The sequence below is a fragment of the Hippoglossus hippoglossus genome, chromosome 1 (assembly GCF_009819705.1).
Source record: "Hippoglossus hippoglossus isolate fHipHip1 chromosome 1, fHipHip1.pri, whole genome shotgun sequence".
Classification (NCBI taxonomy): Eukaryota; Metazoa; Chordata; class Actinopteri; order Pleuronectiformes; family Pleuronectidae; genus Hippoglossus; species Hippoglossus hippoglossus.
In genome coordinates this window covers 29,446,564-29,471,563 of record NC_047151.1, presented here as the reverse complement: position 1 = coordinate 29,471,563, position 25,000 = coordinate 29,446,564, and the positions used below count along the sequence as shown (strand labels likewise).

At 43.1% G+C, this 25,000-nt stretch overlaps 4 protein-coding genes across 5 annotated transcripts in view; 1 reads left to right on the top strand and 3 right to left on the bottom strand.

Annotated features, from left to right (window-relative positions):
- LOC117768149 overlaps window positions 1-819 on the top strand; it is a gene marked incomplete at its 5' end in the record, with an annotated part of 1,319 nt that extends 500 nt beyond the window's left edge. Inside the window, one exon of the mRNA XM_034596329.1 lies at window positions 1-819. This exon is cut by the window's left edge and continues 500 nt beyond it. Within this exon, the coding sequence (XP_034452220.1) occupies window positions 1-136 (136 nt within the window).
- Window positions 1-25,000, bottom strand: part of LOC117764401 — a 409,608-nt gene that overhangs the window by 26,226 nt on the left and 358,382 nt on the right. The window lies entirely within an intron of this gene.
- On the bottom strand, window positions 8,434-17,157 carry LOC117764051 (UTP--glucose-1-phosphate uridylyltransferase-like). 2 transcript variants are annotated; one of them, XM_034589486.1, is made up of 11 exons: window positions 17,139-17,157; window positions 13,789-13,904; window positions 12,587-12,694; window positions 11,338-11,523; window positions 11,109-11,242; window positions 10,640-10,937; window positions 10,360-10,557; window positions 9,637-9,879; window positions 9,057-9,161; window positions 8,603-8,792; window positions 8,434-8,566 (listed from the first exon to the last, which is right to left on the bottom strand). In XM_034589486.1, the coding sequence occupies exons 2-10, from the start codon at window positions 13,885-13,887 to the stop codon at window positions 8,685-8,687; spliced, it is 1,479 nt and encodes a 492-aa protein (XP_034445377.1). In that variant the 5' UTR covers window positions 13,888-13,904; window positions 17,139-17,157; the 3' UTR covers window positions 8,434-8,566; window positions 8,603-8,684. The 2 variants fall into 2 exon arrangements, with proteins under 2 accessions (XP_034445377.1, XP_034445368.1); XM_034589477.1 differs by lacking the exon at window positions 17,139-17,157 and adding an exon at window positions 15,329-15,543 and having other exon boundaries at window positions 8,434-8,569; window positions 8,606-8,792.
- Window positions 19,379-24,882, bottom strand: LOC117764363 (malate dehydrogenase, cytoplasmic-like). The gene is given in 9 exon segments (XM_034590074.1): window positions 19,379-19,826; window positions 20,521-20,610; window positions 20,759-20,872; window positions 20,996-21,172; window positions 21,426-21,548; window positions 22,630-22,805; window positions 23,856-23,928; window positions 23,931-23,952; window positions 24,772-24,882. Coding segments are annotated over 9 exon segments (918 nt in total). The 5' UTR covers window positions 24,792-24,882; the 3' UTR covers window positions 19,379-19,703.

The following is a 25,000-nucleotide window of genomic DNA, read 5'->3' as shown; positions in this document are numbered from 1 at the left end:
CACGTCAGCTGAATACATGCGTTTGGCCTTCAGGGAGAGTTTAGAGCGCCAGGTCAGTGTGGTGTTGGAAGTCATCGATGAAGCATCCACCTCCACAAACAACAACCAGAAGTGTTGTAAAAGACGTAAAAATTAAGGTCACTCAAACGTGTGTAGCTGATGATTGTGACAGCGCACACGTTAACTGCCTCATGTCAGAGGCAGAATGAGTGAGTGAAGCTCTCAGTTAGCAAACGTTGTGTCTTAATCGGTTTTCAATCAGTCTTTATCAATAATCGCTCAATGCCAGAGAATGAGTTTTTATTATTTGTCTTCTTAGTGCTTTCTGCGGATGAAGTGGTTCTGTTGGCTTCATCGGGCCGGGACCTCTCGTGCTCACTGCGGCGGTTTGTGTAGTTCTACTGATTGACACAAGTGTTCTACATCAAAACAAATCAATGTCACATCTCCGCTTTAGTTTAACGACCCTTTTATTCTGCATGTTGCCTCGTTTTATTTTGAAACTCACATGTTGTCCTATTTCCGGTCACTTCACTTCCTGAACCTCCTGTGTTTCCTGTGATAAACAAGTGATGTTCTCTCTGCCCCTTCGATCGCTGCTCGTTAAGGCTGCGACACACTTCAGACCCAGTTTTCACCTTTGACCATCGCAGGGTCATTCCTGACATGAAACATGTTTCATATCCACGGTAATTGGCTCCGACAGAAAACAGCACAAGCCAATGAGGATGTTGTGTACTTTTACAGCTGCGACTAAACAATAAAACTCAGCTTCAGCTCAGGCTACAAACTGTATCAGCCAATTCAGCCTTCTAGGCCATGACGACATCAGTGGTTTTCATTTCTTTTCTGTTTTTTGCTGTAAAACAGAACACGCCTCCATGTTTGTTTTCCTTCTGAAGTCTCGTCCAATCACGCGAGTGTTCCACACCGCCATAAAACAACGGAAGAAGAGGAATCTCGTGCGTTTCTGTGAGATTTCAATCGTCACTGTGAGATTGTTTCCTACAGTCGGCAAGTTTGTGGTTTCATGTTCTGGCCAAATCGTCCAGTGTTCGGACAATTATAAGATTAAAAATCGGTTCAACTGTCGTCGTGTCTGAAATCTTTAGTCCCTGAATTACAATGTGAAACCAGAACTAACCAGATGAAACTATGGAACAAACACATGAAGCTTCAGACTCTCAGTGAGAAAAACATCTTCAAAGAATCTCTGACTGAAACGTTGCTAATGTTCAAAGAGCTTTCCACAGATTCGAGTGTGTGGAGGAGTCTTATAATGTGTTTCTTTTTGCTTTAGTGCTGATACTGAGTCTGATGTTTATTTCCCTCTGTTAAATGAAATAATGCAGTAACTATAATATGCCTCACAACTGATTTAAAAACTACCTGTGTGCTTGTTGGATGATTTACAGCTGAATATCGAGCTCAGGCTGACGGGAAGAGTCGCTGATCAAATATGGAATTTGGCCTCTGCTCTCTGATCAGACTCAGAAACGGGGTCAGCAGTGATGTGCACGTGAAAACATCTGCAGCCCAAAGCTTGTAGCTGTGCACGTTCTGTCTGTTTACACATGAACATGGAATATAACTGTTTTTAAATTATAATATCATGTCCCTGTCAATAGTCATATACAGTCTACATATAGATGCATATCTAAATGTGTGTGTAAGACTCTGTATCTTTCAGGGGAGTTCAACAATAAACATCTTTGACTGTTGTGTTGGTTCTTTGTGCTTGGGTCACAGGCTCTCTTATAGCAATGCTCCGAATATTACAAGTTAAAAAATATTGAATAAAATAATATAAAATAGAATATCAAGTTTAAAATAGAAAAAAAAAAATATATCTAAATATATATACACCTAAAGAAAAAAAACAATAGTGCAATTATGTGCAATAGTGCAAATATGCTAAGGTGCTGGTTTAGTGGAGTTATTGCAGATTGGAGGAGTTTAAAAGTCTTATGTCCTGGGGGAGGAAACTGTCTCTGAGCCTGGTGGGGGGGCCCGGATGCTGCGGTACCGTCGGCCAGACGGCAGCAGGCAAAACAGTTTATGGCTGGGGTGATAGGGGTCTTTAATGATCCGGTTGGCCTTCTTCCTACACCGCTGGGTGTAGAGGTCCTCCATGGATGGTAGCTCCGTCCTGGTGATGTGCTGGGCAGACTTCACCACCCTCTGTAAAGCCTTACGGTTCAGGGCGGTGCAGCTGCCGTACCAGGCGGTGATGCAGCCAGTCAGGATGCTCTCTATGGTGCACCTGTAGAAATTGCAGAGAATCCTGGCATCCATGTTGAGCCTCCGCAGCCTGCGGAGGAAGAAGAGCCGCTGTCTGGCCGTCTTCCTGATGGAGTCTGTGTGATGCTGTGATTGTTCTGGTTGTGAGCTACTGAGGAAAATTCCAAACAACTGAGTTGTCTGGCAATTACGTATTGGATCTTGAATCTTAGTTTTATAATTCTGCTCACCAGATTAAAGACGTGTAATTCATTCTCAATTTCTTTCCAACCTCTAAACATTACGTGAACTGTGCCATAACAAGGTTTGGAGAAACAAAAATCATTTCAAGGTGTCTTCAATCCAATCAGCACATTAACGATGACTGAGACTCACTCACTTCCTGTCGTCTGTCTCATGTGAAGAAACAAACACTCTTCTCTGTGACGTCAGCCTTTGTTCCATTTCATTCACAGTTCGTGGTGGAGCTCAGTGATACAGAGAAACTACAACTCCCATAGTGCCGTTCGCGCACGTGACTTGCCCCGTGTTGGTCATGTGACCGGGCTGAAACATGGCGGATGCAGCGAAGTCTCTGAGCGGTTTGTTGAACGGAATCGTTCAGAAAGTTTATTATGAGAAAGAAGAGATGACGGAGGATCTGCTGAGGAGGGAACTGTTCCCAGATCTGTCCGAGGAGGAGTTCAGGGTCCTGTTCGACAAGATGAGAGGCCTGCTGAAGGTACTGCTACACACATGCTACATGCTACATGCTACATACTACCAGTGGTGTATAAAGTACTTGAAAGCCATACTTGAGTAAAAGTACAGATATCTTACCTGAAAGTGACTCCGGTAAAAGTTAAAGTCACCTGTATGAAAATGACTTGAGTCAAAGTCTTAAAGTCGCTCATATTAAATGTACTTAAGTATCAAAAGTACAAGTACCGAAATTAATAATGCAAAGTGCTTTTTATATTCTATACAGACACAAAAAGTGTTCTCTTCAGGCTTTATTTCAACTGACTGAAAAATTATAACAAAAAAATAAAGATAATGTATAATTTTACAAATTTTGAACCCCAGATGCTGAGGTTCAAATAGTAATGGACTAGTGCATCTGAACTTCTGGGGACAACAAAGAACCAACACAACAGAATAAACCAGTGCCTCAGAACACTAATAGACCACAGAATAACCACTAAAGAATTAAACATGGACCTTTCACTTTCTAATCAGTAGCAGGAATGACGCACAATGCCCCTTATGATAACTCAGTAAAAGGAAACAAGTTCTAAGCACACAAATAGGATAGTTTTCCTCTTTTGTTAACAACCTGCACAGTGCTAGTACAGAGAAGAACAGGCCAAATTTCAGACAGAATAATAAAGACTGAACTGAACCGAGCTCCTGAAGGAGCACCTGGATAATTCTAAAGGGAATAAATGGATGGGGAATGTGCTCCTGTTGATTAAGTCCCTGCCCTTTGTACACACATCGCTACTCCCCATTGGATGGTTTAGTGGGGTCCTTGGATCGGCCCTGCCAGAGTCAGCCAAGAAGACGATCAAATTGGACTCTCTAGAGGAAGTAAAACTCGTAACAAAGTTTCTGAAGGTGAACCTGCAGAGGGATCATCACCGGTACAGCCTGCTCGACCCCGGTCGACCAAGGCAGCCCGACCAACCTCCGGACGCTTAGGGTCTATCTCCCAAGGCAGGGGGCACGCTTGCTCCAACCTCCGCTGCTCAAGTAACGAGCCAGTTTTGAGAATATAAGAAGTAGAAAGTACCGAAATTTCTGTTCAAATGTATCGAGTAAAAGCAAAAAGTCCAGAGTGACCAATGGGAGTTGAAACCTGTGTCCCTGGGGGGGTTTTCACACCTCTGATGCCCCCTGGGAGACTGAGTTCCTTGCTCTGGTTTTTGATGGCCCCTGGGAGACTGAGTCTTGGAGGAACATGCGGCTTCAGGCTCTTGACTGAACATGTAGTGGTTTCACAAAGAACCATGGCCCAACATTGGGAACTACAGTTCGGCCTACATGTGTAGTCAAAAGCCTAAAGCCGCATGTCCTTTGGTCTGGAGAAAACCAGGGCCTCCAGAACTCCGTCTCCCAGGGTGCCTCAACGTCACACAGAGGTGTGAAAACCGACCGGAGACACAAGGGTCAACCACTATTGGTCACTCTAGGCCCCATGACCTGTGAGGTCACCGGGCCAATATAAGGCCAGGTCTCCCCCTCTTCATTCTCTTTCCATGCAATCCCTCCCAGGGGAGAAGTCTGTCCAACTGCTCTTCTTCGATTCCTCAACTCGATGCGACCCTCCGAGAGGAGCCCACCTCTCTGTCTGCGCAAGAGGTGCAGCTTTCCACTCACCGAGCGAGGGAAACCTCCTCCAATCCAAGCTCTACCAACCTTCAAGCAGCGACGCGATGTCCTGCCGGAGAACTTCAAACAGCAACTGAGCTGCACCGCACAACAGAACCACAAAGGCAGGAGCCACAAAACCAGCAAGACGACTTCACAGAACTTCAAACAGCACAGCAACCTTTTTTCCCTTTCCATGGACGGGTAACACAACTGGGCTTAATAATTATACTAGGCTAAACAAAGACTGTTTATTCGATTCCTTGTGATGTTTATAAGTTTGATTTGAGTTGCTGTGATATTGTGGTTACAAGTTATTTGAAAGTTAATGTTAGTTATGCTCTTCAGTCTTTCCTTGCATGCCTCTAGTAACTTTCTCTAATTTGGCACCAACACAGACACACGCATATCTCAGCACCAATCTCTCTGACCCCCGCCACATGTCGTAAACATTCCAAAGGGGGGGGGGGGGGGGCGTTATCTTTAGAGTGGCCAACCGCCATTTTGGAAGCACGCTGACTCACACCGACACACACACGCATACTCACATACATATCTTTATTTAGTAAGTACACCGTCAGTAATTTGTGTTTTTATACTTTATTATATTCGTAATAAATGTTTTTGTTTCACAAATGTTTTTTCATTAATGTTGCATAAGTGAATTTTGCCAACCTCTACACTGTCAAGAACTCTATATCCTTCAACTTAGCTAACTATCTATATGGCAATTTTGGTTATAGTTATTAATTTAATTGTTAATCAGAGTTCCAAATTTGTAGTTAGAACTTTTATGAGACTTAATCAATAAATTGGCTATCTTTTCCCTTCCTTTGAAGGGTGGTGCCCCGAGGTAACTTTAATCAATTAAAGCTCCGGAGACTGAGGAGGTTCAGGTAGCCTCCAAAGCTCCGGAGAGTCCGCTCCCGGAGGTGGGAGTCCAGGGGGGAGATCCCCCAGTTAACAATGTATGTGAAGAGGCAGGTAGACAAACAGAGTCAATTGAAAAAGACTTAACCGTGAATGAAGTGAGCGAAAAGAACGTTACTGAGGAGAATCAGTTAAAGAGCAGAGCTGAGATGATGTGTGAGGAGCTGGACAAAGACATGAGTGATGATGAACTGTTCAAAATGACCCAGAAGAGGAAGAACTCAGGGTTTGGGCACAGCGAGGCCAAAGCCTGCAAGGCAAGCCGCGGGGCGAAGCCCATCCAGGGGAGCGCTCTCTCCTCTCAGGAAGACGCCCCACTCCGACATAAAAACCTTCTCAGAAACCACTAAAGGCCAGAGGCAGTCGGCTATAGCTATAGCCAACCTGCTGGGCGTCTCAGCACAGGGAGCTCTGGTCAGGTCCCGGTTTATGAACATCTCACAGATGGATGCCCCCTCCCAGTTCTTCTTTGGGTTGGAGCAGAAAAATGGACAAAGAAAGACCATTCACTGTTTACGAACGGGTAGCGGCTCTGAAGTCTCAAGACTCGTCTGAGATCAGGAAGTGTGCTCCCGGTTTCTATAGAGACCTCTTTAAGAGTGAGTGGTCAAGTAATCTAGATGTGCACAGCAGCTTTCTGGATGGTCTCCCTCAGGTAAGCAGGAGCAACAACACGGAGCTAGCTGCAGACATTACAAAGGAAGAGCTGCACAGAGCCACCATGAGCCTGCAGAGCGGCAAAGCTCCAGGGATAGACGGCCTTCCTGCTGATTTCTTTAAGTCCTTCTGGAACATCTTAGGACAGGATCTGCTCGAGGTAGTCAATGACAGTCTGCAGAATGGAAGGCTACCTCTGAGCTGCAGGAGGGCCGTCATCACCCTGCTGCCGAAGAAGGGAGACCTACAAGAGTTGAAGAACTGGAGGCCGGTCTCTCTGTTGTGCACAGATTACAAAATCCTGTCCAAAGCTCTGGCCCTCAGACTGAGGGAGGTAATGGCGTCCGTCATCCACCCTGACCAGACTTACTGTGTGCCCGGCAGGATCATAAGTGACAATGTCACTTTGATTCCAGATGTTTTGGACCTCTCCAGTTCATTGGCAATAGAGACTGGTCTTATTTCCATAGACCAGGAAAAGGCTTTTGACCGGGTTGAACACATGAACACATGACGTAAATACACAAAAAGTTTTCAAAATTCTAATTTTCTCTCTCTCTCTCTCTCTCTCCGTTCTTTCTCTGGAGGAGTTTTCTAGTTCATCCAACTGTTTATTTCTTTCCTCCCATCTAGAAGAAACAAGTCCTTCACACAACAACGTGAGTGCGGTGAGAGACCAGAAGACAGAGCGCAGGTAAATGAAGAGTTTCATTTCAAAGCACTTGATCTCCACTCTTCAAGGCTGCCTCATTAACCGGTGGAGTTCTGCATCATTGTGATTTGATGAGAAGGGTCAGACCATGAATGTCTTGGGAGCTCCAGAGTTGAGGTGGAGTTCATGTGAATTTCCCAGTCTACTAATCCCAGAACTAATTCTTCTGATTATTCCGACTCCACGTTAACGCACAACCAGAGCACAGTGGGAGGCTCCGCCCATCTAACCCAACAGTCGATGGTTCCTGTGTCGCTCTACTGCTCACGTGCACCTGTGCATGAGCTCATGAAGTCCAGTCTACACAAGTGAACAGTTTTACACGTGTATCAGACAAAACAAGTTTGACTCACATGAGTTGAATCCTCGTGAGAAATGAGTAAAGAACACTAAAGTAATGTAAGTTTGCATAATTATGACCTTTTACAATGTATTGTTATGACCCAGTCTTCATATGGACTGGAGGTGTAAATAAACAGGAACTGACTTCTAACATGAGGTGAAAAGAAAGAATAATTCAACATGTTTTTTAAGTCCAGTGTCAAGAAAGTAAAGAAAGTGTTAGATTCACTGTCAGGCTGCAAAACTACTCTCACTGTTATTTGCATGAAATATATTTTAATAAGTTCACGCATCATTTCCAAAATAAAAGAACATTTCTTCATTTTAACGAGGGGATTTACTGGTGTTTGTCCGTTCGTGCATGTTAATGATGTAAAGAGGAATTTGGACTTTTATTTTGTTAAACCGTTCAGGATAGTGAAGAGCTGTATTCTGTTTCATTTGACTGTTTACTGAACTGTTTGTGGATTATTGAAGCATTAAAACATTTTCACTATAAGAGGGTTAGAGAACAGGAATTGTTTCTTAATTTATTCACAGCTATAATTTAATGAATGTCAGGTTTTCACTTTCTGCTTTTATTCTGAAAACATGATCTTTCATTCGTAATAGACAGGATTTCTGATTAACATCATCATCCACAGATCTGAATATATTTTTATATATTGAAACACGTTATATTTTAAATATCGTCTCAGGTGTGTGTTCGCAGGGATTTAGATCTTATGCTGTTAGTATAGTTTTTGTTTTTAAATCATCGAGTGCAGCCAAACATTTACATAAATAGCTAATGTTACTGTTTTTATTCACTGTGCATGTTGATCATTGAAGTTTTGTTATAATTTATCTCCGACTCTTTCACGTACTGGATTTAGAATTTCAAGTTTTTTTTCCCAACGTTGTTTTTCTTTGTATTTTGTGTTTGTTCGTCTCAGTTTCTTTACAAATCATTTTGTAAAATGTTAATGTTTTTTGAGCTGAAAACATTTTTAGTCTTTTTATATTTATGTTATTTACATTAAATGATACATAAAAAAGATTCAAACATCGTGTTTGCTTTCATTATAAAAAGTTAAATGAATGCCACATAGTGTGTGTGTGTGTGTGTGTATAATTTATATATTCAACTTGTTGGGCTGTCTCGTTATAAATAGATACTAAAGAAAATCCCGAGACTCACACAACACTGTGTTGCATCATTTTATTCATATTTATTAACATGAGAAAAGTCGGCTCAGACTCGGTTGTTTGCAGTTACAGCAACTTTCTTCCTGAAAAGCTTCATGAAGCGTCAGGCAGGAGTTTGACCTTTGACCCTTTCAGGCTGATTTCACATTGAAACAGACACAACAAACTGTGACTGACTGTTTCCTGTCGTTCATCTCCCAAGAGAAGAAAATCCTTTTCACGTCTCTTCAAGGTGCAAATGGCTTTTCTTTTTTCCCAAAAGGCCTCAGTGGTCGAGGATCCGCAGGTTTCCTGAGACGATCTTGTTCTCCAGCATCGCTCCGGCAGGAATATCGATCCTGTCGCCGTGATTCGCGATGATGATGACGGTTCCCTGGTGAACGTGAAGAAAAGGTTTGATCAAACACACTGAAGATGTAGTAAAACGTGACGTCAAATCATCAAACAGATTTGAATGAAACAATATTTTTTTCAGAATCGTTGCTGGTTGATTTTTCTTCTGCTTCATATCGAAAAGATGAATTTTCAATCATTTCAATATTGTTAAAAGGCAACAAATAAAATTAAACATAATTTAAATTCAAAAGAGTTAAAGTAACGTTAAAATGGTAAAAGAAAGTGAGGGAACGTTCTTCACCTTCAGGGAGACCTTGTTCCCGAAGGTGACGTCCCCGGACACGGTGAGGTGGTCGAGCTCCAACATGTCCGGGATGTTCTCAAATCTGGACAGAAACTCCTGAACCTGCAGGACGAAGAGACGAACGTCACGGAAGACTCCTGCGTCTTTTAAGTTTCAGTCTTTATCCGATCGATGTACGATGATGAACTCTGCCAGTTTGTTTTTATGTGAGTAAAATAATACATGTTCCATAACTGCGATAAAGAAAATCTAATATCTATACAAATAATAACCAAACATGATAATATCGTGGAAATATCAAACTGCTCTAGAATCTTAAATCATCATTTGTAGCCATGGAAACTGAGAAAGACTTCGATCGGGATATTTAAATTCTAATATCACTATAATGAAAAGATTAACTTAATAAGATCATGAAGAAATAAAACGTTCCCTCAACATAAATAATCAGTCGATTAATTATCATGAAACTTTTTATTTCAATGACTCTTGACGACAGGATCAAATAATCTTTTGCTTTTTCTTGAAATAACGAGAGAAGTGAAGCTGATCACAGGATCAATACCCGTCACCTGACCTTGGTGAAGGAGCTGCCCAGCTTGACGTGCGGCGTGGTGGGAAACTCTCTCTTCTGGCTCATGGTGAGCGAGCCGGCGTCCAGGCTGTACAGGTTCGACATCACCAGCAGCAGGTCGGACGACGTCTTCACCGGCAGGAAGCGGCTGCGCGGGACATTCACACCCATGGCGTTGTTGAAGTTCTTGATGGCGGCGCCCACCGCCGTCTCCAGCTGGAAGACGTTCAGGCCGCCGTCCAACGTCTGGGGAGAGATTCGGGGTTTAAGATGAGAGCAGCGAAACGGCAGCGTCAGATGTTTTAAATGTTTAAATGATTCATTGACTCTGAATTTAATCTCTTTTGCAACATTTTTAACTAAAAGACTTTTATTGTGAAAATAAAATGTGGACCTAACAGTTAATTTAATGCTGATTATTCTATTTATTACTTTAGTCAGTAAAACATCAGAAAACCCAACAATCTGTTTCCAACATGACGACATTAAACTATTCAATTTATTTATTATTAAATCTTAATAGTTTTAGATAATCAATCAATAAATGATCAAATTAGTTTGTGATTCATTTTCTTTCTAAACTAATAAAGATTTATTTAGAGCATTTTAAATCTTGTCCACATGACAAAATACAAATCGTCTCTTTGGTATTTAAACATCGATAAAGAACTAATATGAGTGTAGTAATAATGATGTCACAATAATGGAGGCGTGGGCGTGCGTCACCTTGGGGTTGACGATGATCTCCAGGTCCAGGTTGTTCTTCTCCTGCAGCCTCTTGACGGCGGGCAGCGAGATCCACAGGTTGTTGGTGTTGAAGATCTTGAACTTGGTGACGGACTTGAACTCGTCGACGTGCGCCTTCGGTACCTGAGCGATCTCCAGCAGCCGCAGGTGGTCCTCATACTGGATCAGAGTCCCGCCCTGCGCACAGGAAACAGGAAGCACTGAGAGGCTGCGCACAGAACAAACCCGGTCACGTCCGATCCCGTGCGACGCCGCTGACCTTGACGTCGGCTCTGGTTTTGTCGGTGACCTCCATGATGAACTCGCAGCGCCTGTCAGCCGGCTGACTCATCAGGTGGTGGAGGATGAAGAGGTCGACGGTGGCGCCCAGGTTGTCGATGTTGGATACGAAGATGTACTCTTTGCCCTCGGCGAGGAGTCGGTCCAGCAGCCCAGAGTTGGAGAAGCTGGCGTAGATGTCTCCGTGACCCGGCGGGTACCAGGCCTCCGCATTCTCGCCACTCGTCCCCATGGTTCTGGCGATCGGCAGCAGAGACTCCTTGTTGATCCTCGGATACCTGAAATATTCACAGCACAGACTGTTACCTGTGTGTGTGTGTGTTACCTGCTCTGGTTGAACGTGTGTGTGTGTGTGTGTGTGTGTGTTACCTGCTCTGGTTGAACGTGTGTGTGTGTGTGTGTGTGTGTGTGTGTGTGTGTGTGTGTGTGTGTGTGTGTGTGTGTGTTACCTGCTCTGGTTGAACGTGTGTATTTTGACTTTGTAATGTTTGTATTTCAGCAGAATCTTCTTCGTGTCTTCGTCCGTGTTGAACGAGTTCATCAGAACCAGCGGCACGTCGGTGTTGAAGGTTTTGTTCAGATGCTGAAAAACAAAACCACAACACAGAGTTCAGCTCGTCGTCTCGCTGCGTCTCGCTGCGTCTCGCTGCGTCTCGCTGCGTCTCGCTGCGTCTCTACCTCGATCTGCTGCACCGTCAGGTCCAGGAAGGTGTTCTCGCTGCGGACGCTGATCAGACTCTTGGGACCCTTGCAGCCCATGCTGGTTCCCAGGCCGCCGTTCAGTTTGACCACAGCGAGCTTGTTGAGGCTGGCGGCGATGTCGTCAGGGAGACCTTTAGCCTTGATCTTCTCGTAGGGCTGGATCTGACGGGCGGGAGCGAGGAGACGGAGCTCAGTGAAAAGACACAAACTGAAAACATTTTATCAGGAAGAGAAATATCTTCTACTCTGAGTCAATTCTAATACTATTTGTATATGAATAATATTCTGTTGTATTTTTGTGTTTTAGTAACATCGACCAGAAACAACTTTATCATCAAATCAACAGATCCTGGGGATTTTATCCACGTGGAAATTAATTTGTCTTTTTAATGATTTTAGAAGTTAATTTCTAAATCGAAATAATCAGACATATTTAAAGAACTGATATTTATGAGTGTGTGTGATGTGGTGATTGATTGAATTGAAGGAGTGTTGGGCTGAGCTCGACTGAGAGATGTTACATTATTAGATCATTATTATTATGTCTGAAAACAGCTCACAGTTGACCTGTGACCTTTACCGACGTGTGTCTGTGTGTGTCTGTGTGTGTGTGTCTGTGTCTGTGTGTGTCTGTGTGTGTGTGTGTGTGTGTCTGTGTGTGTCCAGCAGTGTCCAGAGTCCCACAGGAGATAAATGTCACCTCCCTAAAACCAGACTTCGAATGCTGCAGCGGTCAAACTATTCTTAGTCCTTAACCTTCACTGAGCCTGAGAATGTGTGTGTGTGTGTGTGTGTGTGTGTGTGTGTGTGTGTGTGTGTGTGTGTGTGTGTGTTGTGTACGTGCTGATAAACAGTTTTCTCTGAGCTCAGGTCTGGTTTCGTTGGCTTGTTTCTGTCGCTCGTCTCTGCAGCAGCTGCATCATTTAAAGGAGCAGTCCGAGGAAACGCTTGTTTGAAAGGATCGGGTTCTTCTCTGTGTGACGGTGCACGATGTTTTTACAAAGACTGGATGCAGCTGTAAAAAACTGAAGCCTGATGAAAACTGTTGTTCAGCTGCTAAGTTGATTTCCATGTTTTATTTTGTGAGTTAACTTCCTGTAGTCTGGGTAACGTTGACGACAGAGGACTTGAACACAGCGTCGTCATGAACCTTGGGGGAGCACAGACAACATGACTCCGTCTCGCCCTCCGGCTCAAAGCCTGACCACAGGTTTCCTGTTCTTACCGAGTCCTCTGGCGGCCGGTTGATCTTGGCCCAGTTGACCGCGGGACCTTTGACCTGAAGGAATCTGTGGAAGAGGTTCTTGAATCCATCAAATTCTTTTCTGGAGATCTGCAACAGAACAGAGCAGGTTCAGCTGCTTCCACAGAAACCTGCTCAGTTAAAAGAAAAGTACTGAAGGAATTATCTGCAGGTCTTTAAATACATACATACACATATACACACTGAACAATATCAACAAATAATATTGGTATCAGACCCAAAGAATCTCTTTCTGTCTAGCTCTAATTTCTCTAAATTGTTCTCTATCATTTTTAAAATAAAATCATGAATTATCATTGATGTCACACTTCCTCAGTTATAAAATAAAGATCCACCACATATTTCTCAGCAGGTGAACATGAGTCGGACGATTCACAGAGAGACGTTTGAAATGATACGTCCTGTGTGTCGGGTTCATTTCTGGTGAATACACCAGCGTTCACAGGGCAACAGAACACGAGTGTGTGTCTGTGTGTGTCTCTGTGTGTGTGTGTTTCCTCAGGACCTCTGGGTCGTTCACCTCATGTTCTACCAGCAGGACCCTGTGTGTGTTCAGATAACATGATGAACTCTCTGTGTTCAATAACCACAAATATTTGTTGTACGGATGAAACAGTGCGTTCATGTAGTTAAAAGCAAGTCTGTTGGCTAACACACCTGAAAACACGTCACATGACCATTCACGTACACTGGTCATGTGGTGTAAACAGGAAGTAGATTGTCTCTGCAGCTGGTTGCTTAGTAACAGAAACTCCTCTGAAGGAGGAACAGTGAAGGTGAAGAGTCAGAGCAGGGACGGCGAGGTGGAACTGTAACTGACAGGAAGTGTTAGCGACGCTTTGTGTTCACCGCTGGTAGTCGAGTCATGTGACTGATGAGGACCAATCAGGAAGAGAACGTCTGTGTCATCGTTTAGGAAAAAGTCTCAGTTTCAAGTCTCAAGTCTCTGATTTAGAGGCTGGAAAACTCTGCCAGGTGTAACCATAGCAACAGGGATGCAGCCCGAGGTCGCTCAGTGATTTCAGACAGTAATCGTCAAAATGGAGGAACAGAAACGACTTAAACCAAACAAAAATCCAGAACTACAAACTGTGGTTCATTAATCCAGAAGATGAAAGAAAAGATTTGAACCATGTGGCTGAAACTTTCTTCAAATCTCTCACCTCCGCCTCCGTCTCGTTGGCCGTGTGGAGCAGCGCCTCCAGCTCACGGTGCATCGACTCCTCGTGCTGCTGCCGGAGCTTCTCCTGGAACTCCGTCATCACTCCTCTGGCCAGGTCTGCAACCGTTCATACACAGACGTCAACTCAGCGACGACAAAACAGCAAAACCAAGTCAAGACATTTAAAACAAGTGGTTAAAACTTCAACTGTCCTCCAGAATAAAAGCCAGATATAAAAGGTTACTATGGGAAAAATAAAAGCAGGTTTTTATTTCAGTTTTTATGTATCTGAGTAAAGTGAGTAATTAAAAGTATTACAACAAACAAACAAACAAACACCAGATACTTTCTTCTAAAATCAATAAATATCACTTTTAGAAAGTGGACATTGAAACTATCTGAACTGACCTTGAACGACCTCAAGCTGAAACAAACTGACTTTGAAAACACACAATGTTTTTTGGGGGTAAACTTTTTCGAATGATTTCAATCACTCATTTAACGTCTTGTTGGAAATTCAGGGGTCAAAAATAAAAAAGACGATCACAACAGAACAACACGTCTGAAAACACAACACAACTTGCAGTGAAAACTAAACTTATGAAACACAACCAACTGTATCTGGCTTTAAAAACACAGGTTTAGAGAAACATCATACATGTTTATTTTCAGCTGTAATTAAAACATTTTCAGGATATTTTCATTTTCCTGCTGCGACTGTTTCACAAATTCACAGGTTCAACATAAGAATTTCTTTAAAATGAATCAGATCAAAGTACATTTGAGGCTGAGGGATAATTATTGTGATAAATACCAGAGTAGAAATACAGGTCTATAAATGTTTGATATAATTAATTTACAAGCTTAGACAACATGTAGAGAAATGAACTGAGGTATTTATTGTGTCAGCTTTAGATTAGTTACGTTCGATTGTGATATTAATTGTTTTACAATGTTACTTCTTAGTGTTGTGAACAGTGACGTTTGTAAAAGTTTGAAACTGTTGTGAGTGAAGTGTTTGTCGTGTTTTGTCGATAAAGACGGACCGAAAGTTAAACGTCTCATTTCTTTGACCGTCACTCAAGAGCAAAACCTTATTTTTCAAACTTAAAAGAAACACTGATTTGACATTTAACACAATAATTATCGTAACTGACAGTTAATATTCTCACAGAAAAACTGGGTTAGAGGTTAGCGTAGCTGTTAGCACGCTGTCGACCTGGGTTCGTTTCCAGGCCAATGCAAATGTTTCCTACATTTCCCTTACGATTAGTAAAATATCTATCTATCTATCCATCCATCCATCTATCTGCATAATCTGCATGTTAAACACTTTCTTCATTTTCTGAAGACAGAAAGTCTTTCTCGTATTTTAGGATTATTTCATTTTGATCCGTTTTCTTAAATCTCAGAACGTTTCTGAGGTCAAAGCGACGATCAACGCAAACAAGAACACGACTTGTTTGCATTCAGGAGACGGCAAACGCCAAAGTAAAAAAAAATCTAAATATTACAGAAGTGTCATGAATCTGTTCACTTACCAGCTACAAGTAAAGACATTTTATTGCTGTTGAAAAACCCTAAACAGTAAATGATTAGATCTGAGGACAGGAAGCAGCAGGCGTCTCACAGCGAGTCCATGAGTTTGAAACAAAAAAGTTAAAAATGGTCCCAAAGATAAAAACTAAAGTTGTCAGAGGACAACAGACGTCCTCGTCATCCTCAGCTCAGAGGAAGGTCACAGATCTGCAGCCCCGAGTCGGAGCTCGACACAAGGCCTGCCCACACACACACACACACACCAATCACACGGACACACAGCCAGGGTGTGTGTGATTGGTGTGTGTGTGTCCTGCCCACTCAGTGTTGTGACCTGCACATCACACACTTTTTACACCATGAGACACAATTTAAAAACAACAATTAAACAATACGTTTTAGCGCATTGAAAAAAAAAGTCCCTAAACTTTCATTGAGAGCTGAACTGAAACTTTGAGACGTTTCATCAATTAAATGTCAGAAATTCTGTCACTTTTTATTCAAAATAAAAAAATGTCAGTCTAACGCAGGGTAAAAGTTCGTATTCAATATTTACAGTCTAGTGGCGCATTAGACGAAGTAGTTGACCTCGTGATCCAGCAGAGGGCGCTCAACACCAGCGTGACCTGTCGCATGCCCTTTCAACCTAATCATTACAGTAAGGCAGTAATGTTACGTTTTGCGTTTTGGAGGACGCTAGCAAGCAAAGTCATCCTGAGCGAAATAATCGCGACAACGAAAGTAGTTTGAGAAGCGGAGTGTCGACATGTTTTGGGTTCTACATCGTAAACAGTAAAGTTACGAACAAAGATGAGCGTTTACAAAGCGTTTACAAAGTGTTTACAAAGCGTTTACAAAGCGTTTACAAAGCGTTTACAAAGCGTTTACAAAGCGTTTACAAAGCGTTTACAAAGTGTTTACAAAGCGTTTACAAAGTGTTTACAAATCTCTGTGCAGCCACTCTGACCGACTTCATCCAGCGCTGCAAAACGTCCCCTGGTCACATGACCTTAAAACATGGCTGCAGTCAGACAGATGTTCTCCAGCGGCAGAGACACAACCACACAATGAAGCTAAATATGGAATATTCTCTTTAGTTTTGTCGGATCTGGACGTTGTTAGGATCAGTTCTGATTTAAAACTACACAACTACGACTGAACTGAACAACAGTGATTGTTTGGTTTAACGTCAGAAAGAACCGGAAGTTAAAGAGGTTTCAGACATTTAGATTTTTAGATGATTCATCAATGAATTTATCATTAATAAAAATAACTTTGCTGATTCACCACCAACTGAATGTAGTTTTGACTGTAATGACTGTGTCATTTAAATAGAGATTTGTTGTGTGTTTAATGTTTGTGACTGTCAGACACACACACACACACACACACACACACACACACACACACACACACACACACACACAGTCTCAGCACTTTTATATTTTCAAGGTTAAATTTCAGTAAAGTTTTCAAACCACATTTTATTTATTTTTCTTATAAACTATATTTTCTGGTCTCTCACCTCAAAGATACACATCGTCAACACGGGACACAAGGACACACTCCACCCGGGGACAGACTGGGGACGGACAGACAGACTTTTACCGGGGACGGACAGACTCTTACCGGGGACAGACTGGGGACAGACACACTCCAGCCGGGGACACACTCTTACCGGGGACAGACTGGGGACGGACAGACTCTTACCGGGGACGGACTGGGGACGGACAGACTCTTACCGGGGACAGACTGGGGACGGACAGACTCTTACCGGGGACGGACTCTTACCGGGGACGGACAGACTCTTACCGGGGACGGACAGACTCTTACCGGGGACAGACTGGGGACGGACAGACTCTTACCGGGGACAGACTGGGGACAGACACACTCCAGCCGGGGACACACTCTTACCGGGGACAGACTGGGGACGGACAGACTCTTACCGGGGACAGACTGGGGACGGACAGACTCTTACCGGGGACGGACTGGGGACGGACGGACAGACTCTTACCGGGGACAGACTCTTACCGGGGACAGACTGGGGACGGACGGACAGACTCTTACCGGGGACGGACTGGGGACGGACGGACAGACTCTTACCGGGGACAGACTCTTACCGGGGACGGACTGGGGACGGACGGACAGACTCTTACCGGGGACAGACTCTTACCGGGGACAGACTGGGGACGGACAGACTCTTACCGGGGACAGACTGGGGACGGACGGACAGACTCTTACCGGGGACGGACTGGGGACGGACGGACAGACTCTTACCGGGGACAGACTCTTACCGGGGACGGACAGACTCTTTCAGCTCGTGCAGCTGTCAGCGCGTGCTGCTGACGGACAGACTAACGTCCTGTCGCCCCGCCCCCAAACACTTCTGACGTTACGTATAATAAACCCAGCCGAGGACGGTGGTTGGTCTATAGCACCTGTCAATCAACGTTGGACCTGCTACCAAGACCCGCCCACTTCACCTGTAGCTTCAGACTGGATTTTTGTTTCTTTTTTAATTATCAATTAAAACAAATAACAATTAAGCGTTGATAATGAATTAGTTTTATTTTCACTAAGGAACGTTTTAATATATTTTTAAAATAATTGTACTGATTCTCTTGATTTTACATCAGTTTTATTTTGTCAAGTTAAAATTAGAATTTTTTTGCGTGTTATCAAGTAAAATATTTTGCCCTTTTATTTATTATTCTGTATTTTTCCATTTTAGCCTCCTGTTATAAATCTTCTCCCTGTTGAAAGACATTCATATTAATATTTCCCGGTGTCTCTGACATGTCTTCTCTCAGTTGTCACTGTTTAATAAAAAGTATTTTCAGTTTCCTTGTTTCTAGAATCATAAACTTTTCTTTTCAATGACGATACTCATAACGAAGAAAACAAGAGTTGTTATACAATATAATAGCTGGATCTTTCATTTTATCTTTATTTTAAATTAATTAATTCTCTTGTTTATGTTAAAATTGAAATACTCACGTGAGATTCCTCTATATTGTACTGAAGTACAGTACTGTCAAATAAATAGTATTCATTAGCCTTTATATAAATAAATATATTCATATGTATGTGTGTGAGTATCATGTACTGTAGATTCTGTATAAACTTTACTACGGTAACTGCAGCTATCAAGTACATGTGGTGGAGTAGAAGTTTATATGGAAAAAGTACCTAGGTACTGTACTTATACTTAGGTACAGTATTTGAGTAAAAGTACTTAGTTACAACTCAACTCTTTGACATTGCGTTGACGCAGGAAATGTTTAAAAATGTGTTTTATAACCAAATAAAGAGAGAAAACTGAGTTCATGAATAAATAACAGGACGAATGAGCGAGAATCAAACAGGAAGCTTGATGTTCAGACTGTTGCTGCCCCCATGTGGTTCAGAGAGGAACTTCAGGTTGAAAACGAAGATGATGATTCTCTTGATGAAAAATAACTTTTCAGGCCTGAAACAAACGTCAGCTTCATACTCGTCTCATTTTCATCCCGTTTCAAAATAAAACACACAAAGGATGACGACTCAGTGTCTACAAAGTAAACAGCTCCAGTTTCTTTTAAATTCCAGCTTTTTAAAATAGAATTAAAAAAAAATTTAAACAAGATTATTCTGTTAGTAGTTAAAGGTTTTATTTTATAGCCGATTTTTTATTTATTTATAATTTCTGCTACTGTCACAAGAGGAATTTCCTCAACATGGGATCAATGGAGTTTATTTCATCTGATTTGTGATGGTTTTTCATTAAATAAAAAAAAAGTCTTTGAAAGACGGTTTTATTGTTCTGAGGATTTTAGTAATTTTTAACGTGTTTTTTCTAGAAGCACTTTGTTTTGAAATGTGCTATATTAATTAGTTTTATCTGTTATTTCTTATTTTGGACAGATATAAAAAGGTTAAATAATTGTTTTAATAAATCATGTTAAATTTGACTTTTCTTATGAGATTATGAACTTTCATTTGAACATTTTAGAGCTCGACGTACAATAGCGACAGTTCTGAACACGAGCGAAGCACAGAAGAGACGACATTCAGGTTCTGTCAGTTTCTGTGTGGTTTTATTGGTGACAACACATCGTTACAGTTCCTGGCCGGCTAATGTGCGTTATCATCGTTATCATCTACGTTCTCTCGACTGCTGTGCAGGCGGAGGAGGCCAGGGGGTGGTCATTAGACGGTTTTCTGAAAACCTGGAGAAGTGGCCTACACACACACAGACACACACACAGAAAAAGGTAACACACAGACACCAGCTGGGACGGTTATAATGTTGAAGGGGCTTCGTCTTCAGAGCCGCGAACAGCAAGTCTTCAGGGGGACGACGTGTTGCTGCTGCTGTTGACCAGCAGGGGGAGACAGTCACTGGGACAGGAAGTCCATGGCGGTGTCTCGCTCGTCCACCAGCTCGGCCGCTGTGGCGTCCATCTTGGCTCGGGAGAAGTCGTTGATGGAGAGACCGTCAACCACCTTCCAGGTCTTGTTCTGTGGACAAAGACACATCAAGCTTCTTGAACCATGTTCCACGTTCTCTTATTCAAATTATAAATAATAATAATAAAACAACAGAGAATATTTGACCATCCTCATACATCTGTTCACGATGAGGAGAGAACAGCCCGACTCATTCCACAGATACTCCCTTCTCTCTCCAAGCAGAACCAAGGTCAGGTTAGAGATAAAGGAGCAACCAGCAGCACATTGTAGTGTCTACACTCAGGGACGCTCATATCCAACTCAGATGCCCCAGACACAGAGGCACCATCTCCAATTCTTTTGGTATTTCACCAGTGGATAAACGTAAAGGACACAACGTGACTCAGGAATGCATGTTTTCATGGATGTGCTGTTGGAATGGGTGACGCAAGGTGAGGGAGATAAACTGAGATGCTGTGGGAAAGATCTTCAGACTTGGGGGTTGAAGATTCCTCATGTTACTCTGTCAACGTTCCTATTGTTTCATCCCGGGCCTCTGACGTACGTCAGGCTTGCAATAAACCCTTCTGTGTAAGAAGTTCTCCTTTCACCAGCTTCCAGAAAACTTCCATCACAATAACAAACTGTGTTCAGAAGTGAAACTGCTCCTGGATTCATATTCAACAGGACATGACTTCAACTTTCTGCAGACGTTTTTCACGTATAGATGAAGCTGATTGGCTGAACGCGGGGGCGGGCTCACCTTGATCTGGATGGGGAAGGAGTAGATGAGGTCCTCTGGGATTCCGTAGGGGTTTCCAGCAGCGTAAACGCCCATGGAGATGAACTCACCCTGTCGACAGGAAGCACGAGAAAAACATGAAAGAAATCAGACGACCTGCAGAGAACTGAGAGGAAACCTGACGCCACATAATAAAGATGAATAAAGATTCAGTGTTATTTCATATCTTCCTCCTCGAAGGTCGGCCTTCACCACTGACCTCCTTGGTGCCGAACCAGATGTCCCTCATGTGGTCGCAGATGGCCTTGGCAGCGGACATGGCACTGGACAGCTTCCTGGCCTTGATGACGGCGGCACCGCGCAACTGCACAGTCTGCAGGAGGAAGAGGAAGAGGAGGAGATTTGAAAGAGAAACAACAACTAAAAAAACTTTTCTTTTAAAATTAGAAAAAGCAGGTGGGGGGGGGGGGGGGGGGGGGCAGCAGGGGGCACTCACAGAGATGAAGTCTCCTCTGAGCCATGCGTCGTCCTTGATGGCGTCGTAGGCGCCCATCTCCGAGCCGTGGACGTTGACCTTGGTGTGGTGGACGTCGGGGTACTGGGTGGAGGAGTGGTTCCCCCAGATGATGACGTTCTTCACGTTGTCAGAGGACACGCCGCAACGCATCGCCACCTGCAGGTGAGGGAGGAACACAGCGATTCATTTAAAGAAACATGATCCAGTTTCTGTCAGTGACGCATCAGAGAATAAAAGAAGCAGCTTTAATCTAGTTAATTCAAAATAATTCATTCAGTAAGAGGTGTGTGTGTGTGTGTGTGTGTGTGTGTGTGTGTGTGTGTGTGTGTGTGTGTGTGTGTGTGTGTGTGTGTGTGTGTGTGTGTGTGTGTGTGTGTGTGTGTGTGTGTGTGTGTGTGTGTGTGTGTACCTGGGAGGAGGCTCTGTTGTGGTCCAGGCGCGTGAGGCAGGAGAAGTTCTCTTTGGGGATCGATGGAGCAGACTTGGAGGCGATCAGACAGTTGGTGTTTGCCGGATTTCCAACCACCAAAACCTGACAAACAAATAAAACACCTCCATCAGGCTCTGGGTTATCGTGCAGTGACACAGTCGAGCAGCTAGGTGACACTAAAGCTGCATTTTGATTCTGGGATGTAGGAGCTGCATCAGCTACAGGTTTTATAAAATGGTGGCCGAGATAAACAATGGAGTACTCGACCAATCAGGCATCTTCAGCCACGCTGTGCGGCTGAGCCACTTCTGAGGTACGTTAGTGTTTGAGGTGAGAACAGAGGATTTAAAACAAGTTTTCTGTTCTAATAAAGACGATCAGAATCAATCTGAACCTGGTTTTATCAGATTTGTTTTCAAAAATAACAACGAACATTTTCTTAATCAGTCACATTTAGAATATTTTAGTGAAGAATTAAAGTAAATAAATACAAAAGAATATCATCAGAAAATAATTGATTTACTCAAAGTCTAACAGATTGGCTGCAGGTTAGACTTCGACCTTTGACCTCAGTACACCGACGCTCTCTCGTCACGCTGACGTCCGCTGGGCCTCAGTGACGACTTTGGCTGATTGGAGGTCGTTTAGGGTTCTAACTACAAGTCACACAAAGCAGAGGAATGTTGACACCTCGTCCTCTGAGGCTCGATGTTCTTCATCAGAAACCTGAAGCTCAGCAGAGTCAACGTGACACGAGACAGGAAAGAGCTTCATCTGGAGAAAACAGCTGCTGCAAAGACTCCTTCATTTCCCTGTTGATCATCTGTGGTCGAACATCACTGATCTGCAGCTTCTCCGAGTTAGTCGAAGGTTCCATGAGGAATCTAACTTAATGTCATTGTGACGAACGTCTGACAGACACCAGGAACAAAATGGAATTCTTTTAAGAGAGCAGCAAAAACTAAATCACAATAAATAAATTTGTTTCACGGTTTCCCAGTAAGAATTCTAACAATATGTTTCAGTCACGATTATTCACGGCCTGGATAAGCTGATCGATGGATGAATAATGATCATTAAAGGTCCGAGCTCTGGAACAACCATCACTTGAAAGTGAAGTGGAAACTTCCCTGGTCTGACTTCCCTGACAAATGAATAAATAAATGAAAGACGGCAGCGTCACCTTGACGGTCTTCTTGGCGTACTTGTCCAACGCGCTGCCCTGCGTCTTGAAAATGGCCACGTTGGCCTTCAGCAGGTCCTTCCTCTCCATGCCCTCCTTCCTGGGCATGGAACCCACCAAGATGGCGGCATCCAGGTCCTTGAAGCCCACCTCCACTTTGTCAGTGGGGATGACCTCTGTCGGGGGGGGGAGAGAGGGGGGTGTTCAGCCTGAACTCAATGTACGTTAACATCCTTATTATTTGAATTCGTTATTGTTCTAAAAACATCATTAACATGTGATGATGGATGTTCTCCGCAGCTTCTGGTGGTTTTAACGGACGCACGTTATACGAGAGGAATCTGACGTTTGTTTCACTGGGTCTTTGTAAAGAGTTTTATGTAAACGTGCATTTATATTTGTTAAAGTAACGTGAATAATGATAAATGATTGACTCTAATCATTAACCTGCTGACCTGCACTTATCTGTTCTGTACAAAGACCTGCTCCACAGGTTGATAAGGACAAGGGGATTTATTGGTACTGATAAGCTAAATGGATTTCTCTGTATTTTTAAAAACATTTACAACTCGATTGAGTTGCTGCCATATTCTAATGTTTGAGTTTAGTAACAGAACTCGTCGTGTTTTCAAATCAAAGTCACTTCTTGATTTTAGTTTTTTTGGGGGGGGGCAGATTTTTCTCAAAATATTCAAACATCTTGAAATCTTTAATTCTTCCTCTTTGATTTGACACATCAGGATTTTAAAGTTTACATTTTCAGATCATTACAGAGTCTCCAGATGAATTCGATAAGATGAAACCCTGGTTATCACTGAACTTCAGTCAGAGTCCACTCTCCTCCTTCATTGTCCTCCCACCACAGCTCTGATTGGCTGCTGGTGGAGGCAGCGCAGCAGCCAATCAGAAGCCTGCGTTCTGACACTCCCTCCTCCTCTGCACCACACACACACACACACACACACACGATTCAGCTGAACAGCTCCACACTCTATAAGAGCACTTGTTAAATAAATGATGAAAAGCATCAGAGGCGATGGATTTATACACCAATCAGACAAGGCTAACATTTTATATTGTAATAACTAGTTCAGGGTTTGTTATTTTATTAGAAAGAAATCAAAGTTTTTACTTTTATTAAAAAGGTCAGTTTAGGTCAAATTTGTCAACATGAACCACAGACAGAGACAGACAGAGACAGACAGAGAGACAGACAGACGCCTCACCCCTCAGCAGTGGGAGGGCACAGTCCTGCAGCTCCATGACGACTCCGTCCAGCACCGGCAGCATGGGAGGGATGTCCAGCAGGACCAAGACGATTGGCTGATGAGGACGGAGACAGTCAGAACAGTTTCGGGCGCATGCAAGAGATCGAGTAACAATTTAACAAGAGTGTTAAAATGAATAAAAAACACATCTCGTGTCGTTCTGTTCAGATCTTTACATTATTTCCCAACATGAATTTTACAATCTTATCTTCACTTTCATCAACGTTGTAATTTAGAACAACTATTACCAACAAAATTCAGAACATTGTCATAAAGACAACTCATCACCTTATTGTGAAAAATGTCCAGTTTCAGAGATTATATAATAATAATATAGATATATATACACACACACACACACATTTCCAGGATTTCCATGAATGGTGAGAATTCTGCTAAATATTTAAAATACTCAGTGAACAAGAAGAGAACAAATCAAACCTAATTTAAACGGTCTAGCACGACTTTGCATATTAGCATGAACGGATTCCACGTGATTTTACTTCAGGTTTTGATGAAACTGTTTGATTCGGCAAACACTACAACGGTAAAGCAGCAGCTTTGATTCAAGACACTTCGTGACCATCACAGCTACAGGTCCTGATAAATAATGATACTAATGTTCACGTCTGCAGCTGCGCCGCATCCTTTCAGTGGCGCCCCCTATGGAACATTGGTTTCATAAGCCGACTGTTGAGCGTTGATGCAGGTCTTTTTATTTCCTCCATCCAAAATCAACCTGGACCAATAATGTGACGGCATCCCACCATTAAAACCATTATGCAACGAGCTGCACTGAGCATCGTCCAGCTGTCGGATCAGCCTGGGGGGGGGGGGGGGATGTTATGTGACCAGAGCTCGGCCTCAGTCCTACCTGGTCCTTGCCGAACACATCTCCCTTGGCGATGCTGTAGAGCAGAGAGTAGGCGATCTGACCGGCAGCGCCAGTCACCAGAACACGGATTGGTTCAGGCTGCGGGGAAACAAAACAGAGGTCGTGTCAATCACTGAGGTAAACATCTGGATCGGGTTCGTCACACACGGACTTGTTCAACATCTGGTGAAGCTGCTGGTTCACACACATTCTAAAGATGGAGCCGTGA